Here is a 12,916-nt window from a genome sequence, read left to right on the forward strand (position 1 = left end):
AGAGACAGAGCATGAACGGGGGAGGGTCAGAGAGAGAGGGAGACACAGAATCTGAAGCAGGCTTCAGGCTCTGAGCTGTCAGCACAGAGCCCGACGCAGGGCTCGAACTCACGGACCGTGAGATCATGACCTGAGCCAAAGTCGGATGCTTAACCGACTGAGCCATCCAGGCGCCCCTGTAGGTCAACTTTTAAATAGCTTCCAGAATCTTTGGTAACTTAAATTATAAGGTTTTGCTAAGTTAAATGATGAGTAAATTCATTGATAATTTAGATCCTTTCCAGTAAGATAAAATAATGAAACATTAAGTACTGAACATATTTTATAAACTTTTGTCTTTTTATTTTGCTTTTAAGTGTTTATTTATTTATTCTTGAGAGAGAGAGAAAGAGAGAGAGAGATAGTGCGGGAGGGGCAGAGACAGAGGGAAACAGAATCTGAAGCAGGCTCCAAGCTGTCAGCACAGCTGACTTGGGCTTGAACCCATGAACTGTGATATCATGATCTGAGCTGAATTTGGATGCTTAACTGACTGAGCCACGCAGGCACCCCAAGTTTTGTCTTTTTATAGAGAAACTAAAGATAAATTTGAGACTGTTAGTAAACACGTTTTATGCTTTGCTGAGGGATTGTACTATGAAAAACATTTCTAAAAATTTTAAAATATATTCATAAATTTGCCAATCTAAAGAATTTCTGTGTAACGGAGTTTACACTTGCTTACTACTTAGTTTTTACTAGAAATTAAGGTTTGTAAGCATTAAGAATTCAATATGTGTAATCAAGACTACCGGAAATAATAGGGGAAACAACTCTATATGTGAGGAAAATAAAATACGTGTTTTGGTAAGAAAAAATATGAGGAATAGAAATATATGTTAGTGGAGTGAAAAGAAAATAATTTTGTGCTAAAGTGACACTGGTGACTTAAAGCGTAACATTGGGGGTATCCGGGTGGTTCAATGGGTTAAGCATCCAGTTCTTGATTTCAGTTCAGGTCATGATTAGTTAGTGAGTTTGAGCACCACGTTGGGCTGTGTGCTGACTATATGGAGCCTGCTTAGGATTCTCTTTCTGCCCCTCTCCCATGTGCATGTGTGTGCTCTCTGTCTCTCAGAATATAAAAATAAACATTAGAAAATAAAGAGGAAAAACTCAGGACAGAACCTGAATGTAAAAACGAAAGTTGTAGGAGGTTTATGGAGAAAGAATCTTAGAAAATGAATTTTTATGTGTGGTTAGGACTGGCTCTAAGATAAGTTTAAATACATAAATGTGTTTTAATGTCAAAAGTACAATAGTGCAGAGTTTTTGTTTTCTTTTTGTTAAAAGTACAAAGTTTTTTTGAACTATCGATTTGCTTTCTAGGGGCCAAGAGTAGATAGTGTCAAGATTAGCCGTTTTGGCATGAACATTATTTTAAATTAAAAGTAATGAAAACCCAGCAGATTCAGGAAAAGCTCTTTAGCTCTCTCTCAACTAGTTGCTTGTATCAGGAAGAAAAGTATTAACACAGATTCCTTTTTGCCTAAGAAACTTACCTGCAGAATGGGGAAACCTTTCTTTTTCATGCATCACCTTTCACCTTCTTGCTAATGGTCTCCCCTTGGTATTCCTAGACCCCTACCCGTCTTCTTAGCTCATATAGGCATCTCATTGCCTGTCTTTGGAATTTCCATGTGTGTGTGGATTCCTCGTACATATGTACGCGATGGAATTGAATTTTCTCCTGTTAATCTGTCTTATGTCAATTTGATTCTTAGTCCAACTAGAGGGATGTTGAAAGGCAAAGTAAATTCTTCCTACCCAATATCTTCATAAGAAATTATAAATAAAAGTTTTTCTTTACCTTTTAAGTTATTTGTCTAAAAAACAATGATTCTATGTTTGCCAAAATAATTTTCTATATTTTTCAGGTCTTTGGTACTTAAGAAAACTGAATCTGAATGTTAAAAGAGCAAAATTTTGCTCACAACTATGTAACCTATATTTGCCTTTGATATCTTTTATTGTCTCTTTGGTTAAATGGATAATGAAATACTGGTTCATAATGATTTGTGATCCTATTCAATCAAATGTTCAAAATTTTTGATATTTTTTTCACATACTTCCCAAAATTAAATTATAAAATAAAGTCTTTTGACCACAATCTAACTGAAAGTTTCCAGTGGGCCACTGGAATATTAAAAAAAAAAAAAATGTGGAGCACTTGGGTGGCTCAGTTGGTTAAGTGGACGACTTCGGCTCAGGTCATGATCTCACGGCTCAAAAGCCCCTGAGTTCAAGCCCCGCAGTGGGTTCTGTGCTGACAGCTCAGAGCCTGGAGCCTGCTTCTGATTCTGTGTCTCCCTGTCTCTTTGCCACTTCCCTGCTCGAGGTCTGTCTGTCTGTCTCTCTCTCAAAAATAAATAAACCTTTTAAAAAAATTAAAAATGTGAGAAATTAAACCAAGTAGGCTTATTGGGTATGTTAGATTACACAGGAAACATTGTCTAATAAGTGATTATATTTATGTAGATATGTTATTAAAGCCGGTTTTTTCGGGCTCCTGGGTGGCTCAGTTGGTTGAGCATCCGACTTCAGCTCAGGTCATGATCTCATGGTTCATTTTGTGAGTTTGAGTCTCGCGTCGGGCTTGTTGCTGTCAGGGAGGAACCCACTTCAGATCCTCTGTCCCTGTCTCTCTCTGCCCTTCCCCTTCTCGTGCTTTCTCTCTCAAAAGTAAATAAAACATTAAAAAACCCCACAAATCTTCTAAGAATTATATGAAACTTCTAGCAATCTGATGTCTTGGTATATTATTATCTTGAAGTATTATGTGTCACAAAAATAACCAAATTTCCTTTTCAATTGCATTGCAAAGAACTCTAATCAGATCTTTAACCATGGCCATTTTTAAGTCTTTTATCATTTATAGACAGTTGTACTTGTACTTACATGCCTCTATAAAAGTTTCTTGCACATGTGCTTCATCTTTTGTGAGACCTAAGGAAAAAATTGAGTAAAGGCTTCTGATAACCTTAAGATCATAAAACTGAACTAGATAAAAACTTTTGGAGGTAGTAGAAAAATTAGATTCAAGCAGAACCAGAAATAATAACATGGGACTGAATAAACTGAGGAAGATAATTATACTTTTTATGACTTTTTGTTTGAAACATTGCTGACTCTTTAAAAATGTTTTATTTTTTCCAGATTTAAGAAAATGTTTTCTCTTAAGCTGACTTAGAGCAATTTGACAAAATATACCTTTTTGAACAAATTGAAACATTTATATTTTTCCCTACCCGAACCCTCCAGAATTCAGAAACTCTCAGTGAGTATTCTTATATTTTTATGGCAATATGTTTATTTGCATAAATTCAACATGGAACTTATTTATTTTATTTGGTTAAAATATATTTTGATATATATTTTTATTTTATTTTATTAAAATATGTATTTTTAAAGTTTATTTATTTTGAGAGACACAGAGACAGGGTAAATGGGGGAGGGACAGAGACAGAGGGGGAGAGGGAGAGGAAAGGAGGGGGAGAGAGAGAGAGAGAGAGAAAGAGAATCCCAAGCAGGCTGTGCACTGTTAGCTGTAGAGCCGGATGCAGGGCTGAAACCCAACAACCGTGAGATCATGACCTGAGCCAAAACCAAGAGTCAGATGTTCAACCCATTGAGCCACCCAGGCGTTGCAAGAATCTGTTCTCCTTGTAACAGGGAACAATTGGAAACACAGGTTATTTCACCAAGGCTTTGACTGGAATGTCTTATCTAAGAAAGACATGTATAGACTTAGATATGACCAGACAGCTTCTTTACTTTATGATGTCAATGAAACCCCTTGGAAATCTTAGCCTGATACCTTGTTTACAAAATTCCCAGCAGCCTTACCCAGTGAGTAAAGAAAGACACTTCCTGGCAGGTGTGGGAACCTCAGGATACTTTGGGGACTTCCAAAAGAGAGGAATCTACCCAAATCCATAGGTATTGCAGGTGAAGTCTGATGGCAAATATTTAGCTTGGCTTTCAGCCTCAAGAATCCATTAAAAGTTCACTCTAGAGATTCCTTATGAAAAGTTCCAGCAACAAAGGTTTTAAAAAGCCTATACGGTGAACCACTATTCTTACTGGACTTATGTAAATAATCAGGCCAATTTTTTGCAATTAGACTTATTTTGGAAACAATGTTAATTTGGCTGGCTTTGGTAAAAATGAGGGTGATTTGTAGAGAGAAAATATGTTTCAATAATATACCTTTGTAGATTTAAAACTATTTATTATAAAGTGGGCTAGATCCTGATTTCTTCTAGTGTCCTCCAATGCCTGGCCAGAACTCTCCAAACTAACATTTTGGCTTTGCTCCCATTTTTCTGACTTAGAATCATTTGAGAACTAAAACTGCCTTTTTTCTTGAAGCCCTGCAAACTAAACATAAATGACTTGATATAAACTTCAGAGAAATTGCCACAATAGCTCATATATAGACAGTCTTCGTGTTTATTGCTCAGAGGGCCATTCAGAAATCACCAGAGACATTTCAACTGCAAACTAGGAAGATCTGTGAGATTTCTACTACCTGTCCTCACTCTACTGAAGATGCTTTGAATCTGACATCTAGGCATCTTCTCAACTGGCTACCCTCAGAACCCAGAAAGTGGCTTAGCATTTGATCCAATCAGTAACCAGTATTTTTCTTTTGTTTCCACAGAAACACATCTTATTTAATACCTGATTACTTGAACCATGGGCCTACCTTTCAGAATATACCTGCATCACTGCCTCCTGAAATAAGTGTGACCAAATTGACTTATTTTCAGGAGTAAGAGATGGTTCAGCGAGATGAAACAACCTACCAGCTTAACTTCTAATGTGTGAAACTTCAGGTAAGTTTCAGAGTAAGAAACTGTAGGGTCTGAGGGCAGGCTGCCCATGACAGCCACTTTGGCCTGAACATTATTTTGAGCTGAAGGTAATTGAGACCTTAGGAGCTCAAGGGAAACTTTTGCCCCTCTCTTAGTGACATAGAGGAATCTAAATGGAAGGTTTTTCTCAGAATAATGGTTATGAGCAGAGATAAATTTTATCTGAGTGATCCATCTATATATATATATATATATATATGGCAGGAGAAACATGTATTTCTAAACATCTGCTCTACTTACCACCTGGTGAGGTGCATTCCTTCCCTTTGAAGTCCCAGACCCCTATCCCCATTCCTCAGTTCAGGATGATATTACACCTCATTTTGCCGGATTGTCTTTGGAATTTTCATGTCTGGGTGGGTTCCCCATATGTATGCTTTAAATTTGATTTTCTCGTGTTAATTTGTCTCTTGTCAATTTGATTTTTAGTCTAGCTGGGTGCACCTTGAAGGGGACAAGAATTCTTGGTCCTAGTCATGGCCATCCAAGTCATGCAGTTCTACTTTATTGGGCCTTAGTGCCATCACTTTATTCTCATTGGTGTGGCTTTTCATCATCTGGATGAAATTTTCATCATATGTAACTTTCGTGAATTTCATTATATACTACCCACTTTCAAATTATTCTTGAAACACATCAGTTGCTACACTTTTAACACTCCTGTGTTCAGAAAAGTTCTGTTTATTTTCTTTCAATAGCTTATTTCTTTGTTTCTTTTTTGTTTGTTTTAAGAATGTGTACTTATTTATTGAGAGAGGGAGAGAAAGACAGTGAGTGAGGGAGGGGCAGAGAGCGAGAGGGAGAGAGAATCCCAAGCAGGCTCCATGTTGTCAGCACAGAGCCCAACTCTGGGCTTGATCTCATGCATGGTGAGATCAATGAGTGAGCCGAGATCAAGAGTCAGAGGCTTAACCAACTGAGCCACCTCAATAGATCTTGTTTCTAAGTCGTTACTCTAAGCACTATAATAGGTTTTCCTGGTCTGCATTCAGACTCTTTTTTCTTTACTTTTCAAAAAAAAAATTTTTTTAATGTTTACTTATTTTTGAGAGAGAGAGAGAGAGAGTGCAAGCAGGGGAGGGGCAGATTGTGAGGGAGACACAGAATCCGAAGCAGGCTCCAGGCTCTGAGCTGTCGCACAGAGCCTGAGGCAGGGCTGGAACCCATGAATCAGGAGATCACTACCTGAGCCAAAGTTGGACGCTTAACTGACTGAGCCACCCAGGAGCCCCTCAACGTAAGTATTATATATATAATTACACAGTATATGGATATATCTGTAGAGCTTGACTCCAAATTAATAAAAGTCCGTAGAAAGCAGCTTGTTGTAAAGTGATAAGAAGCAGATTTAAGGCAGGGAAATGCCACTAATCTACTATGTTTTGAAACCCTAAGACCATCACAGCAGATCAAGGATGAAGTTAATGATTGGGCAGTGTGAATCTAGGACTGTTGGGAGGGTGCTCATCTAGCTAGATAAGAGGTTTGATCTCAACCTTTTGAGCAGCCACTTGGTTTCACAAATGAAGAAACTTAACACCTGGAGTAATTTACAAAACTTCTAAAGCTTCTATACTCAGTGTGTGGTCCCAGGACCTGCAGCAGCATTGGAATCACCTGGGACCTTGCTACAAATACAGAATCTTAGGCCCCGCCCCAGATCTTCTGAAACAGAATCTGCATTTTAACAAAAGATCTAGAGGCTTGCTATTACCTTTTGAGAAACGATAGCCTAAAGGCCAGTGAGCAGGGCACATAGGGGGTCCTGACTCTGCTTCCATTGAATTCCTCTGTTAACTGTTAGTTTTGCTGCTTTAATTGACTTGGCGGGCACATCACTTCCTTTGCTCTTTAAGTTTAGTCTTAAGAGAGGTCCGGGAAAATTACCCCACCCCGCCAATGCCATCTTAAAATCCTGACAGGCCAGAACGAAGTGAGATTTGGGCTGTCACAGAACGTTTTCCAGCTTCTCTGGTGACACTTGCGATCCCTGGGTTCTTTCCTTCCCCACGTGCCTGCATTCTATAAGCCAACGCACAAAGTTTGGGCTGAGCCAATGAGGGTGGAGCTTGAGGCGAGCGTGCGGCGTCTGTCGGTTGCCTAGCGACGGCGTCCACGCTAGCCCTCAGTAAATCAAGTCAGCTACTGTTCGCAGGCTACCTACAAGGCCGCAATGGAGACTGAGAGGGGCTCCTTCATCTCCCGGGACGTGGAGACCCCAAAGAAGGAGGTGCAGCTGCGGGTGACCCCTTCGGAGGTGAAGTTCCTGGACGCGCTGGCCGGGAGGGTGTACCGCCTGCCGGTTACCGTACACAACCTCGGCCGTTGCAACCAGAAAATACGGTTTCAGGAACCACTCAAGCCACAGGTAACACCCTCGGGGGTGCAGGAGCAGGACCTCCCGAGCGTCAGGGCTCTGAGACCGCCTCCACACCTGGGCGCCTGCTTTGTCCCGGAGAGTAGACGCCGGCTTCTGCGGGAGTGCGGGGGGGGGGGGGGGGGGGGGGGGGGGGCAGGATTGAGCTTCCCAGGGAGCGGCCATTTAGGTCTCAGTGCATACGCGTGCTAGCCGTTTTGTTTTGTTTTGGTTTTGTTTTTACTTTTTGTTTGGTTACGGAGACACAGTGGGGAAAAGTTGATCTAGAACCTCCCAACTTCTTCATCTTGAGTTTGGAAAGAAGGGAAAGGGGGTTCCATGTCTGTCTCCTAACCCCAGAATTTGTGCTTGTATACTGTAGAATTACATCAACAAAATTCTCTAAAGTACCCTTTAGTCATAAAGTGCCTGATTACTCTAGATGCAGTAGGATAGTGGAAAGGTTTATTATTTCATGTTCCAACAAACATTCGTTGAGCACCTACTGTATAATAGGCTGTAGGTGTGAGGAATCTAAAATGAACACAACCCTACCCTTACAGGACTTAGAAACTGGGGGAGTCAGTAAAGATCATGAGTAAAATTAATGTTCCGAGAGGCCGTCTCCATCTTCTGACTTAGAAGTTGACAGAATTCTTTTTTTAAATTAAAACATGTTTTAATGTTTATTATTTTTGAGACAGGGAGAGAGAAACAGAGTGTGAGCGGGGAAGGGGCAGAGAGAGAGGGAGACGCAGAATCTGAAGCAGCCTCCAGGCTCCGAGCTGTCAGCACAGAGCCCTAGCTGGGGGCTCGAACTTGCTAACTGCGAAATCATGACCTGAGCCGAAGTCGGATGCTTAACCAGCTGAACCTTCCAGGCCCCCAAAGTTGACAGAATTCTATTTCAATCTCGCTGTCATTTTAGATCATGTGTGTGAGAGGATGAATATTAGTTTGCTGTCAGGGAGACTTTTGATATAGGAAAGGTGATAAGAATTTTTGATATGTAAGTGATAAATAACCTTATTAGTATTTTTTTTGTGTGTGTGGGACATTCTTAACGATAAGTAGTATTGAATGCACCTGGATTTCTAGGTACAGAAATGGAAAGGTATCTACGATTTTTTTTTGTTGTTAAAATTACATCTATTTGTATATACATAGAAAAATGTACGGTAGCGAGTAGAAGGATAATGAGAAAAAGGACTTTCATGTTCTACTTTTTACACTTAAAAAAAAATTGTACTTTTTACCTACACTAAAGTGCACAAATCTCGAAAGTAAAGCTTGATGAATTTTTATGTGTTTATACACCCATGTAGCCACCATTTGGGTCAAATCGTAGAATTTCCATTTCCAGCATTCTAGAAGGTTCCTTGCAGTACCTGGAGTAATCACCCCATGGAGGTGACCACTGTAGTGATTTCTAACACCACAGATTAGTTTTGCTTGTTTTTGAGTTTCATATAAATGGAATCCTGCTTTGTTCATTTTTATATTTGAATGTTTTAACAATAGTAACATGTATTTTGTAATAAAATGGAATATCGTGAGAGGCTATTAACTCTTTTTTAAATCAAAAATGACCTGATTACTCCAAATACTGTAAAATAAGGGAAAAATTTTATAATTTCACTACGTCACTACATACTTATTGAGCAATTGAATATATACCTGAAAATACTTTTCTTCTAAAATTCAGGCTGGCAGTAAATCCCAGATGTGGGCAAACACTATTTTATGGATGTCCAGGAGACACTTATATGGGTGGTTTTTGTGCAGTCAGGAGATAAATGATATAATTCATTTTAGTTTGTATCAAGAGTTAAGAAGGAAAACTATTTAGACCACAAATCTGGACACAAGAGAATGGCCAGGTAAGCTTACCAGTTAGAGGCCAAAGCCGTGAGCCCAGTATTAGTGTGAACTTCTCTTTGTTGCAAGACCATGGTGTGCTCTCCTGATCCTTCATAGATATAAAGGGAATTAGGAAGAAGATAGATTAGAAAAAAATGTATTAACTATCTTGGAGAAAAGAAAAAGTGCTGTATAAAGAAGATTGTCATCATCACCGTTTATAATTACTTACAAAATGATGCTTCTAACATACAGTAGTACTGGTTTGCAACCTTGGCTCAAGAGGCTGCATTATCTTTGTGTTGATGACCTACTATGAACTATATGTAGTACTATATGCCATCTACTGTGGGTTGCTGGTAGAAAATGAAGAAGGCACAGTCCTTATCTTTAGTGTTTTGTTAACTTGTGTGGCTTCTTCATCAGTCAGGCCAGTCTTACTTGGAATTGTCCCCTTTTACCTCCATGGCTCAGACTCCCTTTTCTTTTGACCTGTGTTTTTCATTCCCACCTCCTGCAAGAATCATCTGTTTCCAAATCCCACCCATCTTTAAGGGTCAAATTGAGTTCTCTTTTTCTCTGTAAGTCTTATCATATTATCTCCAAATTATTTCTTCCCTGCTGGATACCAGTTATCAGGCATTGATTATAGTTTGGACTTGTGTCCTGATGACTCCTAGTAAATGTTAGTTTTACCGTCCATCAGCTCCTGAGTAAGGGTGGTGCCTTATACACCTTTGTATACCATTCACAGGGCTTAGCAACTTGTAGTTTGACCAAAAGCACATACTGCTGAAGCCATGGTTTCCTTTCTCCAAGATACAGCTTCTTTAAAGGAAGATAGTCACATCTGATACATGCACTTGTAACACCCAAAGGCTTATGCAGGGAAAAATCTATCCCTTGTTTTCTTACTGTTCTGTAATTGCAGGGGGATTCAGAGTTGAACTGTGTTAGTTTTGAGGTATCAGAAGTTTGCTGGAAGTTTGAAGCTTTCAGACCACTGGTATCAACAAATCACTCCACTGCTCTGTGCCCTTCATTGCTGGAAAGTACTGCTTAGATTTAGCCTGGCATGAAAAGCCCTGAATAATTAATTTCAACATGACCTCCATCGTTATGGATTGAGCTCTTTGCCCAGCAAGGCTAGCTTATTAGTTGCCTGCTGAAGGACTGTTCTGCTTATTCTTTTCTTGGCTTATGTCCGAGATATTCCTTCCCCATAGGGAGCACCTTACTTGCTTGTTCTCCACCTTTTACATCCATTCTTTAAGCTTAGGCCAAGTACACTCCTTTCTAGCCCAATGGTAATCATGCTTTCTCATGGACTTTTGTGATACCTATGTCTCCAGTACTCATAAGACACTTAATTAGTTCTTGACTTGTATTATTTAACTTTCTAGGGGTGTATAGTCTGCTTCCTTGAAGAGATTATGTACTCAGGAGAGGGACTTTTTCCACTTATGGGGAAGGAGCTTATATTTCAGAGTCACATAGATGTGTGATTTGAATCCTGTTAGAGTGACCTTAGACGTTAATTATGCTCTCCAAGTCCCAGTTTACTCATCTATATTCTGGGAGCCTTAACATCAGCCTTATAGGACTGTAGAACTGTCTTATGTGAGATAAGAGATGTAGAATGCTTGACTTATTGTGGGTCTCCAACACATAGTAATTCTCTCCTTCACTTTCTCCCTTCATATTTGTCCTGGAGTCTAGCAAATGTTTTACAAGAATGAAAGTGGTTTTTCTTCCCCTCGTATCCTATTCCTTTTTTATATTTGCTCCAAGTTCTGAATTCTAAGTCCGCATACAAAAAGTATATAAAATGATAAATGTATGTGTTTAAGATTATTAGATTATCTATTATTTAATAATAATTATTAAATTATTAGATTGCTCTCCCTTTGTTCTGTATTGAAGTACCTCATACTTCTAAATGAGCTCGTGAGCATTTACATGTTTCTCAACTGACTACATTGTCAGTTTTAGTCCATGTACTGTTAAAAGCATACCTGGAGGGGTGCCTGGGTTGCTCAATAGGCGTCTGACTTTGTCTCAGGTCATGATCTCACTGTTCGTGGGTTCAAGACCTGCATCAGGTTCTGTGCTGATAGCTCAGAGCCTGGAGCCTGCTTTGGATTCTTTGTCTTCCTCTCTCTCTGCCCTTCCCCTGTTAGCATCTGTTTCTCTCAAAAATAAACATTAAAAAAAAAAGCGTATCTGGAGGGTCTAGAATCTGATATATATGTGTGTGTGTGTGTGTGTGTGTGTGTATATACACACACACACACAGTCATTAAGTGTTTGCTTTCAGGGAAGGAATATTGCCTATATCCTGATACAGCTCTTGAACTAATGGACACTTCTAGCTGCCGTAGCTCACATTATTTCCTTATTAGGAGTTAAGATGTATAATTTGATTTTTTTTTTTCTCCCCATGAAGTTCAAACTGATTTTGACCAATCTGGATAAAGCACTTGCTTCTGGGCTTCAGATGACAGCTATGGTGGAATACCATCCTGATAAGGATGAAGACACTTATGACCAACTACTTATTTCAATAGGAAATAAAATAATAGAGATCCCTCTACTTGGGTACGTATTCTCCATATTTCATGCTGACATTTTCAGCACTCTTCACATAAAAATAAGGGTCAAAGTAATATAATATTCTGTATTTTCTCTGGCTAAGATTTCTTTTTGTATCTATAGTGTCCTTATAGCTGAACTTAATGGTCAGATTTTTAGCAAATGGGTGTTCAAAAAATGGAAGGCTGGTTTTCTGGTATTTTTAATTAAAATAAAAACGTTCAACAATTGCATGTATTCCCTCTTTTTCCCTTGACTTACATCCGGTTTTATTTTGACTGTGGTTTTTTTATACCTTTTGAGAGTAAAATTTTTTTTATATTTTATTTATTATAATTTTTAAAAATTTACATCTAAGTAGATTAACATATGGTATACTAATGATTTCAGGAATAGAATTTAGTGATTCATCACTTGTGTATAATTTCCAGTGCTCCTCCCAACAAGTCTGCTTAACGCCCCGTGCCCATTTAGCCCATCCCCCCACCCAAAACCCCTCCAGCAGCCCTCAGTTTGTCCTCTGTATTTAAGAGTTAACTTATAATTTTTTTAATGTTTATTTATTTTTGAGAGAGAGAGCACAAGCAGGGGAGGGCAGAGAGAGAGGGAGACACAGAATCCAAAGCAGGCTCCAGGCTCTGGGCTGTCGGCACAGAGCCTGATGCTGGGCTTGATTGCACAAACTGTGAGATCATGAACTGAGCCCAAGTCGGATGCTTAATCTACTGAGCCACCCAGGCGCCCCTTAAAATATTTTTTTAATTGATAGACATGCATGTGTGGATCCTCCTTTTCCTTAGCAAAATGTGCTTCCATAGATGTCATTCTTTTGTCTCTATTTGTCTACCATCTGTAGAATTAATATTGGAATGTTAATACTGGCATTAGATATGTCTTTTTATAAGTTCCCTTGTGTGTTTTTTTATTTTCATAAACCAAATTTAGATCTGCAGTTATTTTAGTTCTCCATGTTGTTGAGAAGTTCTGATTTAGCCAAGCATCGCGTTCTGTATAGAAATCAGTTAACACATTGTCAGGAAAGGAATGTTATTAGCCTATTAAAAATACTTACTTTACATTTTATAATTTATTTTAGGTAAGGCCATTTTTGGCCCATTCTACACATTGATGTAACTATGAGTTTCAGTGAGATTTGCTTGCTTGTACTATATAGGGAGAAAAGAGTTGAAGA

General features: G+C 39.0%; 1 protein-coding gene across 1 annotated transcript in view; it reads left to right on the top strand.

The window, feature by feature from the left end:
- Positions 1-7,013: 7,013 nt before the first annotated feature.
- Positions 7,014-12,916, top strand: part of CFAP47 (cilia and flagella associated protein 47) — a 587,956-nt gene continuing 582,053 nt past the window's right edge. Inside the window, exons 1-2 of the mRNA XM_043569968.1 lie at positions 7,014-7,284; positions 11,579-11,730. Coding sequence (XP_043425903.1) covers positions 7,090-7,284; positions 11,579-11,730 — 347 coding nt within the window. The 5' untranslated portion in view covers positions 7,014-7,089. The remainder of the gene's footprint in view (positions 7,285-11,578; positions 11,731-12,916) is intronic.

The sequence above is a fragment of the Prionailurus bengalensis genome, chromosome X (assembly GCF_016509475.1).
Source record: "Prionailurus bengalensis isolate Pbe53 chromosome X, Fcat_Pben_1.1_paternal_pri, whole genome shotgun sequence".
Classification (NCBI taxonomy): domain Eukaryota; kingdom Metazoa; phylum Chordata; class Mammalia; order Carnivora; family Felidae; genus Prionailurus; species Prionailurus bengalensis.